Raw genomic sequence first — 14,491 nt, 5'->3', positions numbered from 1 at the left:
TAATGATATCAATATACAAAACAAAAAATTGAGATAGTAATGATTTTTCTATTATAAAATTATCGTAACCAATTTCTTCTGTTGATTGTTTTTAAATTAAAAAAAAACATTACTTTCTTTATATTATATATTTTAAAAGATATAAATATTAATAATATTATAACATTAATATTTATAAATTAAGTTCAAATCACTAATTATAATAAAATAATTTAACTTGTAAAAATAATACTTTTAAATTTCTTTAATTAAAAATAGTAATTAATTAATTACTTTGTAAATATATAAATATAAAATAAAATTAAAAGAAATTATAGTACCGATTTATTACCTAACTTTTTAATAAGATAAATCAAGATTTTCAGTGTAGACATCGCCAACATACTAGCACTGGCTTCTCTCCATTTTCTCTTTCCCGCCCTTAGAAAAATTGACCTTGCGCCACCTTTCAAATTCGCCTTCATTTTCCCACTATTTTTTCTCGGGAAAAAAGCGTGGCTAGAAAACATCGGAGAGAAAGAACCGTTCCTGTCCAGTTCAATTCAACTACCCACCGTACACGATGGTGGACGGAGGAGAATTCGCCGGCACCATTTGCTCGATCTGTTACGAGCCTCTCAACCCCATTACCGAGGACCTCCAATCAGTTTCCATCTGCGGCCACGTCTTTCACGAGCTTTGGTAAGTCCCTTCTACCCTTTTTGAGTTTTTCCTCAGCTGATCGACGCAAACTCCGTTAAAGTTCCGTTCTTTGCCTTTGTTTTGATTTGGGTGTGTTTGTTTGCAGTCTGCAGCAATGGTTCGAGTACTCTTCTAAAGGGAAGAAACACACTTGCCCCATTTGCAAACAGAGTTGCGGGGCCAATGACGCGTGCAGGCTTTATTTTCAGTCAGTGGGGGACCCGAGCGATGGCGGGAAGCTTCTGAAGAGCTTTGAATCTGAGGAAAATGTCGGGCTTCTGCGTACGGAAGTGAAGAGATTGGAGGTGAAAGTTTCGGGGCTTAATTCTGAGCTAGAACGGCAAACAAAGGAATTAGAAGGAGTTAAGCAGGAGGTGCTTTTATTTAATTTTATTGTGTTATTGTGTTATTTATTCTGTTTTATATATGGGTGTGTTTAGTAGGAGACTAAGAAGGACATTGACGGATATTGTGGCGAATAGTATTTCTAGAATTTGTTCTTTAATTGAACTTAATGATTTTGTGTTTCATGTACTGGACCTTACACAGTGAGACAAGGCTTTTGTTGCAACTTTTGTTGGTTGTGTTCATATTAATTTGTAGGGTAAATGAGATGCATTAGGCTGAGGTGTGGGTGACACTTGATGTTCAGAATGGAGATATGAGTCATAGGAAGACCGAGAAAGACATTGGAGGGAGTTGTTAGGAGAAATCTTGGATAATATTCTCATGAATTTAGCTTTCTTTGGATTCAGTGATACCTTGCGATCCATTTACCTATGGTCACTTAGTATAATAATAGGATAAGGCTTTTATTGCTGTTGTTGTTGATTGTGTTTAGCTTAGTTTGTGGTGTAAATGGAATTTTTTAGGTTGAGGTTTGAATGAGTGTGTGGCACTACTAGTTGTTTAGAACTGTTAATGGAATGCTAAATTGATGACTGGTTTGTTCTTGATGATTACTGGTTGGAAATGGTGTTAATTTTTGTTTTTTAATCATTAATTGGTTAAAATTAAGTCACAAGAAGAATGAGGTTTTGTTTTGAAATGAATTGTTCTCAGTAGAAGTTATATTTTACAATAGCTCAATGAATATCCGCGCATGTTTTTATATTTCTGATGATCGGATAGGTAGAAAGAAACTCGAGATTCATGCATTTTATGCGACGTGCTACTTTAAGCTGTAAAAATTAAAAAACCTTATGTGGCATTCTGACAGAAGAATGAGTGGTTTAGTAGAGTAAAGGAATTTAATCTTGCTCCTATGAATTACTCTTACTAGAAATTTTTTTAAAGAAGTTTTGTCAATGCTATTGATTTCTTATGCTTCTTCCTTCAGCTTTGTATTTGCAAGGAGCAGGCAAAGATAGATACAGCATTAAAAAGTGAGGCACTAAATCAAAAAGCGTCCATACAATTCCAGTTTCATAAGAAATCAGAGGTGAGTTACTCTGGTTTTCTGTTTAATTTGTGACAATTTATCTATTTACAGGTTGAATTAACTTGTGGAGATTTATATTGATTTAGGAACTTGAGAAGTCAACTTTGGAGTCTTTTAGATTAAAAGAAAAGAATATGGCTTTGGCTAAAGAACTTGCCGCATTAAAATTGTGAGTGGAGCTCGTTTTGGTTAAGAAACCATATTTTGTTTATGATATAGTATTTATTTATCATTTTACCTCCTGCTAAGTTGGTTTATGCCTGCACCGTAGAGTGTCTGATCTGGACCTTGATGAAGAGGAGGTTTTGAAGCTTGCCACTTTCGGTAATGGGGCCAACAGTAAAGACACTATAGATACATTGAAAAGATCTCTGGTCATGCGGAACAGGTTTATCCCTCTAATCTTATTTTGCTGAATAAGCTAGGTTGTAAGGTTTCCCAGTTTTGAACTTCCTGAAATTTGAAGCCATCAATTTAATTTTTCTGCTTTTGGTTGAGATACTATTCTCTGTATTGTAGGCACAATATACATGTTTTGCCCTTAAAATTGTGCCTGGTTGACTAAAGCTATTATGCTTTGCCTGGAATGTAAATTGAAATTGCACTATTCTGATAGGAGTTACAAAGAATTGATGGCCAAGTGCAATGTTCTTGGAAGAGGTGAGGCTCGTTATAGCAAAAAGCTTGAGAAGGCCAAAGAAAAGATCACTAAACTGAAGGTATGTACATGATGAGCTTGTTAGTGCTAATCTCATAAGGCTAAAGAAATGAATATTGACTGTTGGAGTTTTCTGGGCATTTTTAGGCAAGGATACTAGAACTGGAGACGTTAGCTGAAGCAAAAGAGAATGAATATTTGATGTCTCTGAAACTTTCAAAGAGAACGAAAAGTTCAAAGAATCTTGAGAATAATTACACTGATTCTGATGCATGTGCTTCCAAATTTTCAGTAGAAAAACCAAGCAAACAAATTTCAACACCCAAATCTGGAATAAACCTGCCTGCAAACGACAACTCTAAATCTTTTCAATCTTTGAAGATCGAGAACTCCAATGGTACTACAAATAAGACTGTGAATATTAGTAATGTGACTCCTGATAAAGAGAGAGACTATATTACAATTGATGAATATGACTTAGAAGGCACTAAACCTTTGCAAGGATGTTCAAAATACAGCTACAGAGACCGAGACATGGATGGTATGTCTTTTAGCAAGCCTTCTCTAACGAAGCCAGAGACCACGTCTGCCACAAAGACCGAAACATTATTGCTACGAAAATGTACTTTGGCTGAGTCTCCCAGAGTTGATATTGACATTGACATGACTAACAATTCAGCTGGTCCTGTGGATGAAGAAGTAACTTTGCAAACCACCATTAAACAACCTGTGTTGAACATTAGAAAGGAGTCACCATTTACACTTTCAAATTCAGGTATGGTGCTATTTGAGTTTTGAAGATATTCGTTATAATAAGAAATAAGAAACGGTTGATGATTTACTCAACAAATTTAAAATGCTGGCCTTCTCCATCATAACTTCCAGATAATATCTGCTTTTCTGGTGGATTGCTTGGTCCTGATGGAACTCATCGGTTTTTGGGAAAATGGTGCAAGCGTGGACAGAACAGTGAATCATCATCTGCAAAAAGATCAAGTAATGGGGATTTAATAGCTGTAGGGGCTGATGGTAGAGGTGGCAGAATAAAAGTTCTAAGGACTCCTACCCAAATCCTCTCGTGAGTTCTGTAATGTTTAAATTTGATCTAATGTGAGTTTTTTTGAGCTATAAATTTTCAATAATAATTGATTCATTTGAAGTAGCAGTACTAGCTTCCAGCAATTAGCTTGTTATCTTTGACAAATTTCTATAACCATCAAATAGGTGGTGGATTTTACAGTGGACAGTGATATAATTGTTACTGTAGAAATTGAATATTCACATCCCAAACAGGTTTTCTATTTCCTTTTGTTTCCCTTCTATTATCTTTTTTACCTTTGAGAGTGTCGTTTTCACCCTGAACTTCAGTTGATAAAAGGTATGACAAGTGAAATCTATTTACTTCATTGCGTGTAATAGGGGCACGAGATGTATTCTGTAATTATTTTTTGCAATCGTATCTTCATGAGTTAAACACTTTTAGACTTGGTTGTTGACTATATTTGCTAATTTGGTAATATGTTTTTGACAGCTAGTTTGTTCGGTTGAGCTTATATTGGAGAAACGATTGCAAAATAAACGTTTATTTCTTTCAAAATAAACATTTTCAAACCTGCACTTATTAAGAGTAGCAACTCACTTGAGTATTATATCATTCTGATGTTGCTTAAAGCTGTAAGGTGACTCTAGAAGTTTGTGTTGCAGGGTAGTAAGGAAAACTCAGCAAGTTCAAAACGGTTAAAGCTTGGAGCTAAACCAAGTAGTTTGCATTCCCAGGGATGTCTGCAGATAGAACACTTTTTTGGAAGAGTCACTCAGTAATATATTGATCTGTTCTTGTTGCAAATAGTAAAGTAATTCATCCTTTGTTACAGAAGGGAAGGATGGAAGATTCAAGAAATTAATTTTGGGGAGAGTTTTCATCACTTTGAATAATGAGCTTTGGAAATTTTGGCTAAGGGTGTACAAAAATCTAGCAATTGATTCCCTGGCTTCAGTATCTATTCAAATGGTAAAATTGTTCTTTTATGTTCTATCTTTAGCCAAATTCTGCCCCGTTTGAAACAATGCAAATTGAATGAGCTTAGATATAGTTAAAAGAAGATATGTTTATATTTTGAAATTTGAATATAGGTTGACTTTCAAAGATTCTTAAAGAACATTGATTTTGGATTCTTTTTTTTAGCAACAATGATGTTTGTGGATTACTAGAAGGTAGATGCGTATGGGCCTTTTTCTTCCTGCACCCCTAAAATTTCTTTACTCACCTCTAATTTCCAAAAAACGATTATTTTACCGTTTGGAAAAGTGATTTTTTGTTAAAAATACTTACAAAAAAAATGTTCAGAGAGTGTAGCTTTTTCAATACTTTCCATTAGTTCAGGGCTTTAGGAAATGTTGACTTTTTTTTTTCTCACTTTGATCTGCTGATATGTTTGGGCTCATGCCCATTTTCTTACTTTAGGCAATTTTGAACATCTGTCCAGAAAAAAAAAAAAAATCAAGAATGATTTCACCCACCCATATCTGAACAGTGTCATTTGCAAGAAAAAGAAAATTATAATCATAAGTAACTTTTATGGTGATTATTATAAAGTCAACGAACTTAATCTGCAGGATAATTAATTATTGTTGACACTAAAAATATTTTGCATTATCAATATATTCTAATTTAACTCTAAAAAAAGTGAAAACGGGAATATTTAATAAAAGTAATTATTTGACATTATAAAAGTAAAGAGTATATGAAGATAAAATAAACGTATGTTTTCCTCTCAGTGAAAAAAGAGTAGAAGCCAAATGCTACTAAATTATTATTATTTTTTATCTTAAGTTATAGCATTCATTTTATATTGAGTTATATTGAGAGTAGAGTTTACCATTCAAATAAGATGGATTGATTGTTCTGCATTTTTTTGTCCTTTATCTTTGTTATACATTTTATTCCTTTTTCTCACTACAATATTATTTTATTTTCATCAAGCTGATTTGGTGATCATCATATTTGGCTCATTAATATGATGACGCAATTAAAAAGCTTTGTTGCATGATAATTTGAACAAAGTACTGGTTATTCGCATTTGGTGGCATGGAGTTCTGTGATTGCTTCATCTTCATAGGCTGCGACAGGGACATGCAGGAAAGGTTATAACTTTTCCTCGTAAGCAAAATACAAAGGTTGCCAAGTGACACATGCATGCACCATATCCTCATGTTCTCAAACCACAACGTAAGTGGTCTAGTCTTTTACCTGCAAAGATTTTGCATGCCTTCTTGATCATTTCACTCCACATGTTTCCAAATTTGAATCTGTTTCTTTTTTTTTTCTTAGTAAAAAGTTGGATTCAACCAATGCGTCTAAGGTAGAATTCCCTACTTAAAAAGGATTTCTAGATGCATCCTTTCTTGTATAAGGAGGGAGGGTGGTTGATGGGAAATAGGAAGACTGCGTATAAAGGAGTAGAAAAAAAAAATCCATTCACGTAAAATTTATACCTATATATAAAAGAAATTATCTTTTTTTGGTGTACATATTTATTTTCTAGTATAAGTCTTCAAATTCATATTCATTCATCATTCCCTAATACTATTTGAGTTCAGCTACACCTATTTAACGAAAGTTGGTTCTATAGTGTGACTTGGGAGCTATTCTTTAACATAATTATCTCAATTCTCTATTACTTAATCAATCGTTTATTAATTATTCTTTTTCTATCATTAGTATTTCCATGACCTTTTTTTTAATTTATTAAAAATATTGGATTAATTTTAAGTGAGAGAATTTAATTAACATATAGTTTTAAAATTTGATTGGAAATAAAATTGGATGTGATAAAAATATAAATTTGTCCAAGTTTAGGTTAAGAATGTTTTAACCGTAATGAGTGACATAATAGAAAGTTTTAAGGTTATATTGTTTATGTTGTGGCTGCCCACGTGTTCCATATAAGTTATGATGGAAGACTACCAGATGGCGTCTAACCAATGCCAACTATCTTGCTTAGTTGACTCATTCGGCCACATCTTCCATGTTTTACAGTTGACTTTCCTCTTTTTCATTCAAACACTACATTCTAGTATTACATAAATTCTAAAAGATAAACACCTTTTTAGGCTGTTCACACATTCCTGCGTCTATTCCAATAACTTACTCTAACATTTTCGATCACACTACCCTTTCTCTTCAAATCTTACGTGTTAAAAATATCTATTTATCACCTTACATTTTACTTAAATAAAGTTATACTAATGTTGCATTTTACGTTAGATTTTTTCTTTCAAATTTTTAAACCAAACGCATTTAATTAGTCAATATTAACAGCAGTCATAATTATTTTTCATCATATTTTTTTCTTGATTATTAAAAAAAAAAAAATTAGAATTACAGATTTTCTTTATCATAATAACCAAAAATTACGAATAGGATTAATTTAAGTATTTAACACCTTGAAATAGATATATATACTATTATTTTTAAAGATAATCACTACGACAAAAAAAAGTTATTTAACATTTTTCTTCTTAAAGAGAGTTTTAAACCCTTATAAAATATGAGAAAAAACTTATCAAGATTTGTGATTAGCATAATTACGAAATTAAAAAAAATCCTAAAAATACATTTTAAATATAAAGAATTAATCATTTAAAAATTTATATTATTTTTTTATTTTGTTTTACCAAGGAATAAAGTTATTTCTCAATTATGACCTAAAAATAAAATTAATGGTGTAATCATTGCTTTTGATAACTTCTACCTTACAAAGTTATAACTTTTTTATCAACAAAAAATAATTAAATAAAATAACATGACATGACAATGAGGTTACTAAAGTTATAGCGCTAAATTGAGAACTAGAGAATACCTACAAATAAAAATACATTAAACTTCACGTATAAAAAAAATGTATTAATAACATCTGATAATATAATAATCAATTATGATAATAGTGATCAATGATCATACTATGTTTCTTAATGAACTACACATGGTTTGAGAATATGAGATAGTAATAGGTTGTTTACAGACACTCTCAATCTATGGACTGCGCACGGCCTTTATCACGAGTCTACGTCAACGCCTCTTTTAGTATTTGACTTATTTGGATTTAACTTAATTGTTTATTATTATTGCTTCGAGGTTTACAGATAAAAGAGAACTTAATATTTTCACCAACATATGCTCTTAAAAATAACCATAACTATTACTTATTTTTACTCTTAATCTAGTATGATTTTAATGTAAAGCATATATATATATATATATATATATATATATATATGTATATATATATATATGTATATATATATGTATATATATATATATATGTATATATATATATGTATATGTATATATATATGTATATATATATATATTATGTATATGTATATATGTATATGTATGTATATATGTATATGTATGTATATATATATATGTATATATATATATACATATATATATATATATATATGTTATGTATGTATATATGTATATGTATGTATATATATATATGTATATATATATATACATATATATATATATATATATATATATATATAATATATATATATATATATATAATAACAATCTATCTTAACATTTTAAATTTTTGTTATTCATAATTGAATATATATCTCCTTCTATTGTTACGTTGTGTTTGTTGTTAAAAAGTGAATTTTAAGTCTAATTCAATTTTATAAAATCAGTTTGTAAAATGATGTTTGCATATATTGTAAATTGATTTTATCTTTATTCGATGTGAGACTTCCAACACATTCAACTCATATCAAGGTATATACATTTTGAGCATGAGACTAGACACTAATAAATAGTTCGATAGTGGGTGGGATAATAGACTTAGTAAACAACAAATTTCGTTAAAATAAAATTTAACTAATGACTCTGATACTAAGTTAAGAAGTAAACTTTAAGCCTAACTTGAATACAAAACCAACTTATAAGGTAAAGTTTGTATCCACTTATATTGTTAAGTCTACTTCTTAACATATTATCAAGGTCATGAGTTAAAGCATATCCTAGCAACATTTGTTGTTTGTTGAGTAAGGGTGACAAAACAGGCCAACTTGTCCTGTTTAAGCTCGGCCTGATATTGACTCTCAAAAAATAGGTCGGACTAGGCTAGTCTGCCAATTGAAAATGGGTTGAACTTTACAACTCGATCCCACCTTTTTTTTTTCATTGAAAATCTAATATCACATGGAAACGTTTGACATTTTTTATTTTTTACATGAAAACGGGTTGATTCCGAGTTGCCGAGTTGATGCCAGGACACCAAAAACAATAGAATTCTTCAATTCAATACAAACAATGACAAAATCGAAAAGGGAATAAGCAAGTCGAACTAGTTTGGAAAGGAAACAGTGAAAATGAAGCCAGACAATGTTAGTGTAATGAAGTTAGGCTGCGAGCTTACTTGTTGAGCTTGACGAATCGGGTTGGTTCGGGCTCCCGGGTTGAAAATGCTGTTTCGGCTTGCAGTTTTAGCTAGACTAGCAACCGTTGGACTTGACCATTTTTGTCATTCCTATTGTTGAGTCTATTGTTCCACCTGTTATCGGGTCACTATGAGGCCACTAACTACCATGAATGATATGTGTTGAAAGTCTCACATCGACTAGAGATAAAACTAATTAATTCACAATATATAAGTGTGTACAAACCTTATCTTATAAACCGATTTTGTGAAATTAAATTAGATTTAAAATTCATTTCTTAATAATGTTTCGAGACAACACACATTTTTTTAAACAAGTGATTAGTTGTTATAAGTATACGATGACTAACTTCATAAAGACATATTATACTTCTTATAAGTCTTGTTCATATACATTATCCATTTTGATATTTATTTTCGTTTTTATACTTGTTACTGTATATATTTGATAATTTTTTCTCTATTTTTTCTAATTATTTAATTATTATTGTTTATTATTATTATTTTTGTTGTGATTTTTATTTTATTGTATTAATCAATATTTTGAACAATAAAATAGATGAGTTAAGAATAAAAATAAATTTCTAAAAGATGGAGAAGAATACTCAAATCCACACCACTCTTCTATTGACATCGCTAATATGAAAAGGAAGTACTTTAAGAAAGTAGAATAAAAACAGAAATAAAAGAGTTGAAAGAAATGAAATTAATGTGCAATATATTAACACATTATATATTGCACATGGTTGGGTTGGCATCCCACACATTCGTACCACAAGCTTTGAATCCTGACCTGACTGCTCATGCTTTAACTCCTCAAAATTGGTCAAATTTCAATCTTTCATTTATTTCTCTCCATATATTTTTCTTTATCAGTATTTCTCTCCATATTTTTTAACAATATATATATATATATATATATATATATAATATATATATATATATATATATATATATATTTGTGATAAACACTTTAGTCGTTTAAATGTCAAAAATCCAAATAGACCTAAAATAATTAGAATGCGGATTAATGTATATAAAAAGAAAAGAAAATTCTAGAATTTGATTTTCTTAGTTGAGAAGGTGAAGCAAAGCTAGTTTATGGATTCATCTGCATGTGCCTCGTAAGCTACAGTACAAATTTAGCAATTTTAAAGTGTAAATAATAACATGTTTTCAACACATGAAAGAAACCCAATTTGTGACATTCCTGTCATATACGTGGTGCTTGATTATAATTTTCCTCACTAAATCATAGCTATGAAGATATCATTGAAACCAATAATTTTTCTTGATGAGTTTTGGTGTTTTCGTTTGAAACACACACACACCACTATTATTCTGTTTACTTTCTAAACTAAATTATACAATATTGTGTTTTTGAATTTCTTTTTATGAAAGTACCTAAAACATCCTTCCAAATAAATATATGTAAATTATTTTTATAAAACATTTGTGGGAAAAAATATTTTATATTATTTTTATAAAATTTAACATTGGAGTAATATAATTTAATTTAAAGACAAATTATTATTTTTTCAATAATTTAAAAACAAAACATATTTAATCTATTTTTATAATATCAATTAATAAGTATACATTTTTAATACAAATTAAAAGTTTTTTTATCAGCAATAACTAATATATAAATAAAAGAATGAAACATTGTACAATGTCATTAAAAACATAAGAGATGAGAAATTGAAACCTATAAAATACTGGATCTTTTCAACATCAAAACCCACAACAACAGTCAAACCTTTCACATGACAAATCATAAATGAGATACATCTTATGATCTCTGCATATCCAAAATATCACAAAAAGTTTATTTATACAATTATATCCTAGGTCATTTCCCACCAAGATAGATCTAATATTCTATATTTAATGTAAAAAATTAAATACAACAAACTTCTGTAAACAATCTGCTTCACTAGAGTTAACATCATGAGGTAGTTCTCTTTTTAAATATCTTGCTTATGATAATTCTAAAATATCACTACAAAAAAAAACTTTATTTAGAAGAGGTTATTTTGGGGAGGTTATAAAAAACCCCTCAAATTAACATACTTTAAGATGTTTAATTTAAATTATGTAACTGACAATATTTGTGGGGGTTTTAATTCCTTTCAAGAGAGGTTTATAACCTCTTAAAAAAAATATTTTTATTCATCATCTTCTAATTCTTTTACATTTTTTCCTTTAAAAATTTTAGACTAAGTTTCATTTTAGCAATTTTAAAATTTTATTCCCTCAGATCTAAAACCCATCTCTGCCTAAAGCCATTATTTTTCTAAAAGTTAATTTTTCCTCTAAAAATCTTCCGAGAATTTCTCCCTTGAACCCTAGTTTCTCCCTTCATTCCATCCGCTCACTTCCTCTTCTTTATTTCTCGTTTAGATTGCAGATCGCTCGCTCCGCTCAGTCCGCTCACCTGAACCTAGGTTCTGCAAAATCCCCAATTCCTAAGGTTTCATCTTTTGCAATAAATTTATCTATAAACCTGAAGAACAAAACAATACATAGTCCAGGTAAGTGATTGACAATGAAGTGTTAGAATAAAAGATAATAACATCATTCAATTCGTGACCTTTGTTTTTATTTCAATTCTAAATATAAAATAAGATATTTTCTTATCTTATATTATCTCTATATATAAAAACTAAAAATTATTTTCTCCTATCTTCTTTATTTTCTAACATATATAATATTAAATTAAGATATTTTATCTTATCTTATATATCTTCTTTATTAACAGTTATATATATATATATAAAAGAGATGACCATATTGTTTCTCACTTACACGTGTATTAAGTAATTTATATTTTGATTAAGACAATTAACACGCACCTGCACTATTTTTATTGTGGCTGAGCAAACTTTCTATTACATATATGTTATTGAGGTATGAAAATTGTCATTTCAAATATTGGATTTTGCTTATATAAATTGAAAGGTCTATAAATTTTGTGGATGTTAAAAAAATACTCACCCATAATTATCCTTCTTTGAGATAAATAGAAGGTAAAAAGATGGAGAAAAAAAACAATATTATATATTTGATGTGAAGAGAAAATGAAATTTAAAAAAATAATGAAATTAACTATAGTGTTTCTGATATATTTTATTTAATTTTAATATTTTTTTCTTTCATTTCGTTCCTATCTCTATTTCACCAAGAAAAACAAGTAATTACATGTACATTGCATGATATAACCTCAAATCTGGGCAGTGAACACCTTAAATATTAAACAATAAGGGGACAATTTCCTATCCCTCAGTACGAGACTCTTTTTATTATAGTTCCAAACTTATATTTTAAGTTCAAATTTATTATCATCGAAGTTCAAAACAACGTGTACAAGGTTAGAAGGATATTTATTTTTTAACTCATATTTTATAAATAAGTGCAAAGGGATTTAATGAACATGAATAAGTCAAGTCAAATCCACCTTACAAAGTGTTTAAGAAGTGGCCTACCCTATGTATTATAATGTGTTAAAATCAATTGCTTTTGAATTTTATTAGATGAGAGTTTATTTTAAACAATTTTTTGATTTGTTGTTGTGACTTGTGTTAGCCACTTTATAGAAATCCATATAATAAAATCTATTTGATTACAAATCTACGCACACACTGATGTCAACGTTTTCATCATTCTCTTACAATTTTAATTCAAAATTTCATAGTCCAAAGTCAACCTCATTGATCACACACAAGTACATATATGTTTTAATTTCTCGTGCGAGAGCTAACTTTAAGGTAGCTCTTCAATGGTTTTATTGTCTCAAAAATTGAGTGTGATATTTAAATGATTGTTGAATTTTGTGATTAACTAATTACAAAATATATGGAATTTTGGTTTTTTTATCAGAGTATGAAATATTTTCTATATTTTGTGTGCTAACTTAATCAAAGGAGTTAGTACAAAAAGTGTTAATTATATATCAAATATTTAAAGAAAAAAAAAACAAAACACAGCATGAGAGTTATATGGAATATGAGGCTTTTTCTCACTAAGGGTCAAAGTTTCTTGTCCAGTACATAAAGTTATATTGAAAAGTATATTTTCTATTATAATACATTATAATCCTAGATATATTAAAATATTTATTTCACATACTGTTTATACACTTTATAGAAATTTATATTTACTACTGATCAACAGAATTATACACTTTATAGAAATTTATATTTACTAATTATCAACCAAAAACGTATTAGCTTACGTCATGACGCTACTTATAAGCTGATACATGAATATATCAATATATGTTAATTGTTTGTGTTAATTTTTTTATAATGAAATAATAACAATGATTGTATATTCAAGTGTTCATTTTATATACTATTAAAATGTACATCTCTTTAACTTTGATACACATAAATAAAATATCAATAATATTAAGAAATTTATAAATATCATTTATGTAAAAGAGAATTCAAATAAAACTATATATTCAGAGATAAAAAGTTAAATTCTGATTTTAATCCATATAAAAATTTGATTTTTTTTCTCTAAATTTACAATTTTGTTGTTGTTGATATTTGTAACAATTGTTATTGAACAAAAAGTTAAATGGTAAATAAGGTCACTAATATTTATTATATAATATCAATATAGGATACTTTTAAATAATTTCAAGATTTAAAAAAAATATTTTATTTATTTACTTTATAATTAAAGTTAAAAATAAAAAGAATAGTTTACAAAATTGAAAATAATCAAATTATTTCAAGAATAACTATATAAAGTATATAGTCCCCCTGCTTATTATTCATTTTCTTCTAATTTATAAAGGCTGACACAAATAACTCATTTTTATTTGCTACATTTTATAACTAAAATAAAAAAATCGTGAATAGTGTTTTAAAAATGATTCTTTTAAGGTAATTTTTATACACGTGTCGGAATTGAACGGCTATATATCACATCACAGATTGATAATATACATTTATCCTCAACGTCAAAGGTTGTTTGGAGCAATTTGAGTTGTCAGACAGGAGTTAATATCTGAAGAGAGAATAATCTATTGAAATTATTAAGAAATATGATTTTCGAAGCATCTCACGTAAAAGTAGAAAGGTTTTCCATTGTTACATTTGAGAAAGCGTGGTTTGTGACACTTCAAATTTTTTTGAACAATTAATTCCTTACTCTTGTTAATTTTCCAGTTTGATGCTTTTCTAAATAAAGAAACATGCATTTACCATTAAAAATAGTAGAGCATATTTAAAACTTATACTACCAAGT

At 28.8% G+C, this 14,491-nt stretch overlaps 1 protein-coding gene across 1 annotated transcript; it reads left to right on the top strand.

Moving 5' to 3' along the window:
• The first annotated feature begins 549 nt into the window (after nt 1-549).
• Nucleotides 550-4,908, top strand: LOC148196082 (uncharacterized). The gene is made up of 10 exons (XM_088095367.1): nt 550-681; nt 788-1,055; nt 2,021-2,122; nt 2,209-2,291; nt 2,394-2,510; nt 2,739-2,841; nt 2,928-3,555; nt 3,666-3,858; nt 4,005-4,026; nt 4,470-4,908. The coding sequence occupies exons 1-10, from the start codon at nt 563-565 to the stop codon at nt 4,599-4,601; spliced, it is 1,767 nt and encodes a 588-aa protein (XP_087951493.1). The 5' UTR covers nt 550-562; the 3' UTR covers nt 4,602-4,908.
• Nucleotides 4,909-14,491: the final 9,583 nt, after the last annotated feature.

Source organism: Vigna umbellata, chromosome 7 (assembly GCF_029865625.1).
Source record: "Vigna umbellata cultivar VRB3 chromosome 7, Vumbellata_1.0, whole genome shotgun sequence".
Taxonomy (NCBI): domain Eukaryota; kingdom Viridiplantae; phylum Streptophyta; class Magnoliopsida; order Fabales; family Fabaceae; genus Vigna; species Vigna umbellata.
The sequence above is the reverse complement of the archived record's forward strand: the minus strand, read 5'-3'. Positions and strand labels throughout refer to the sequence as shown.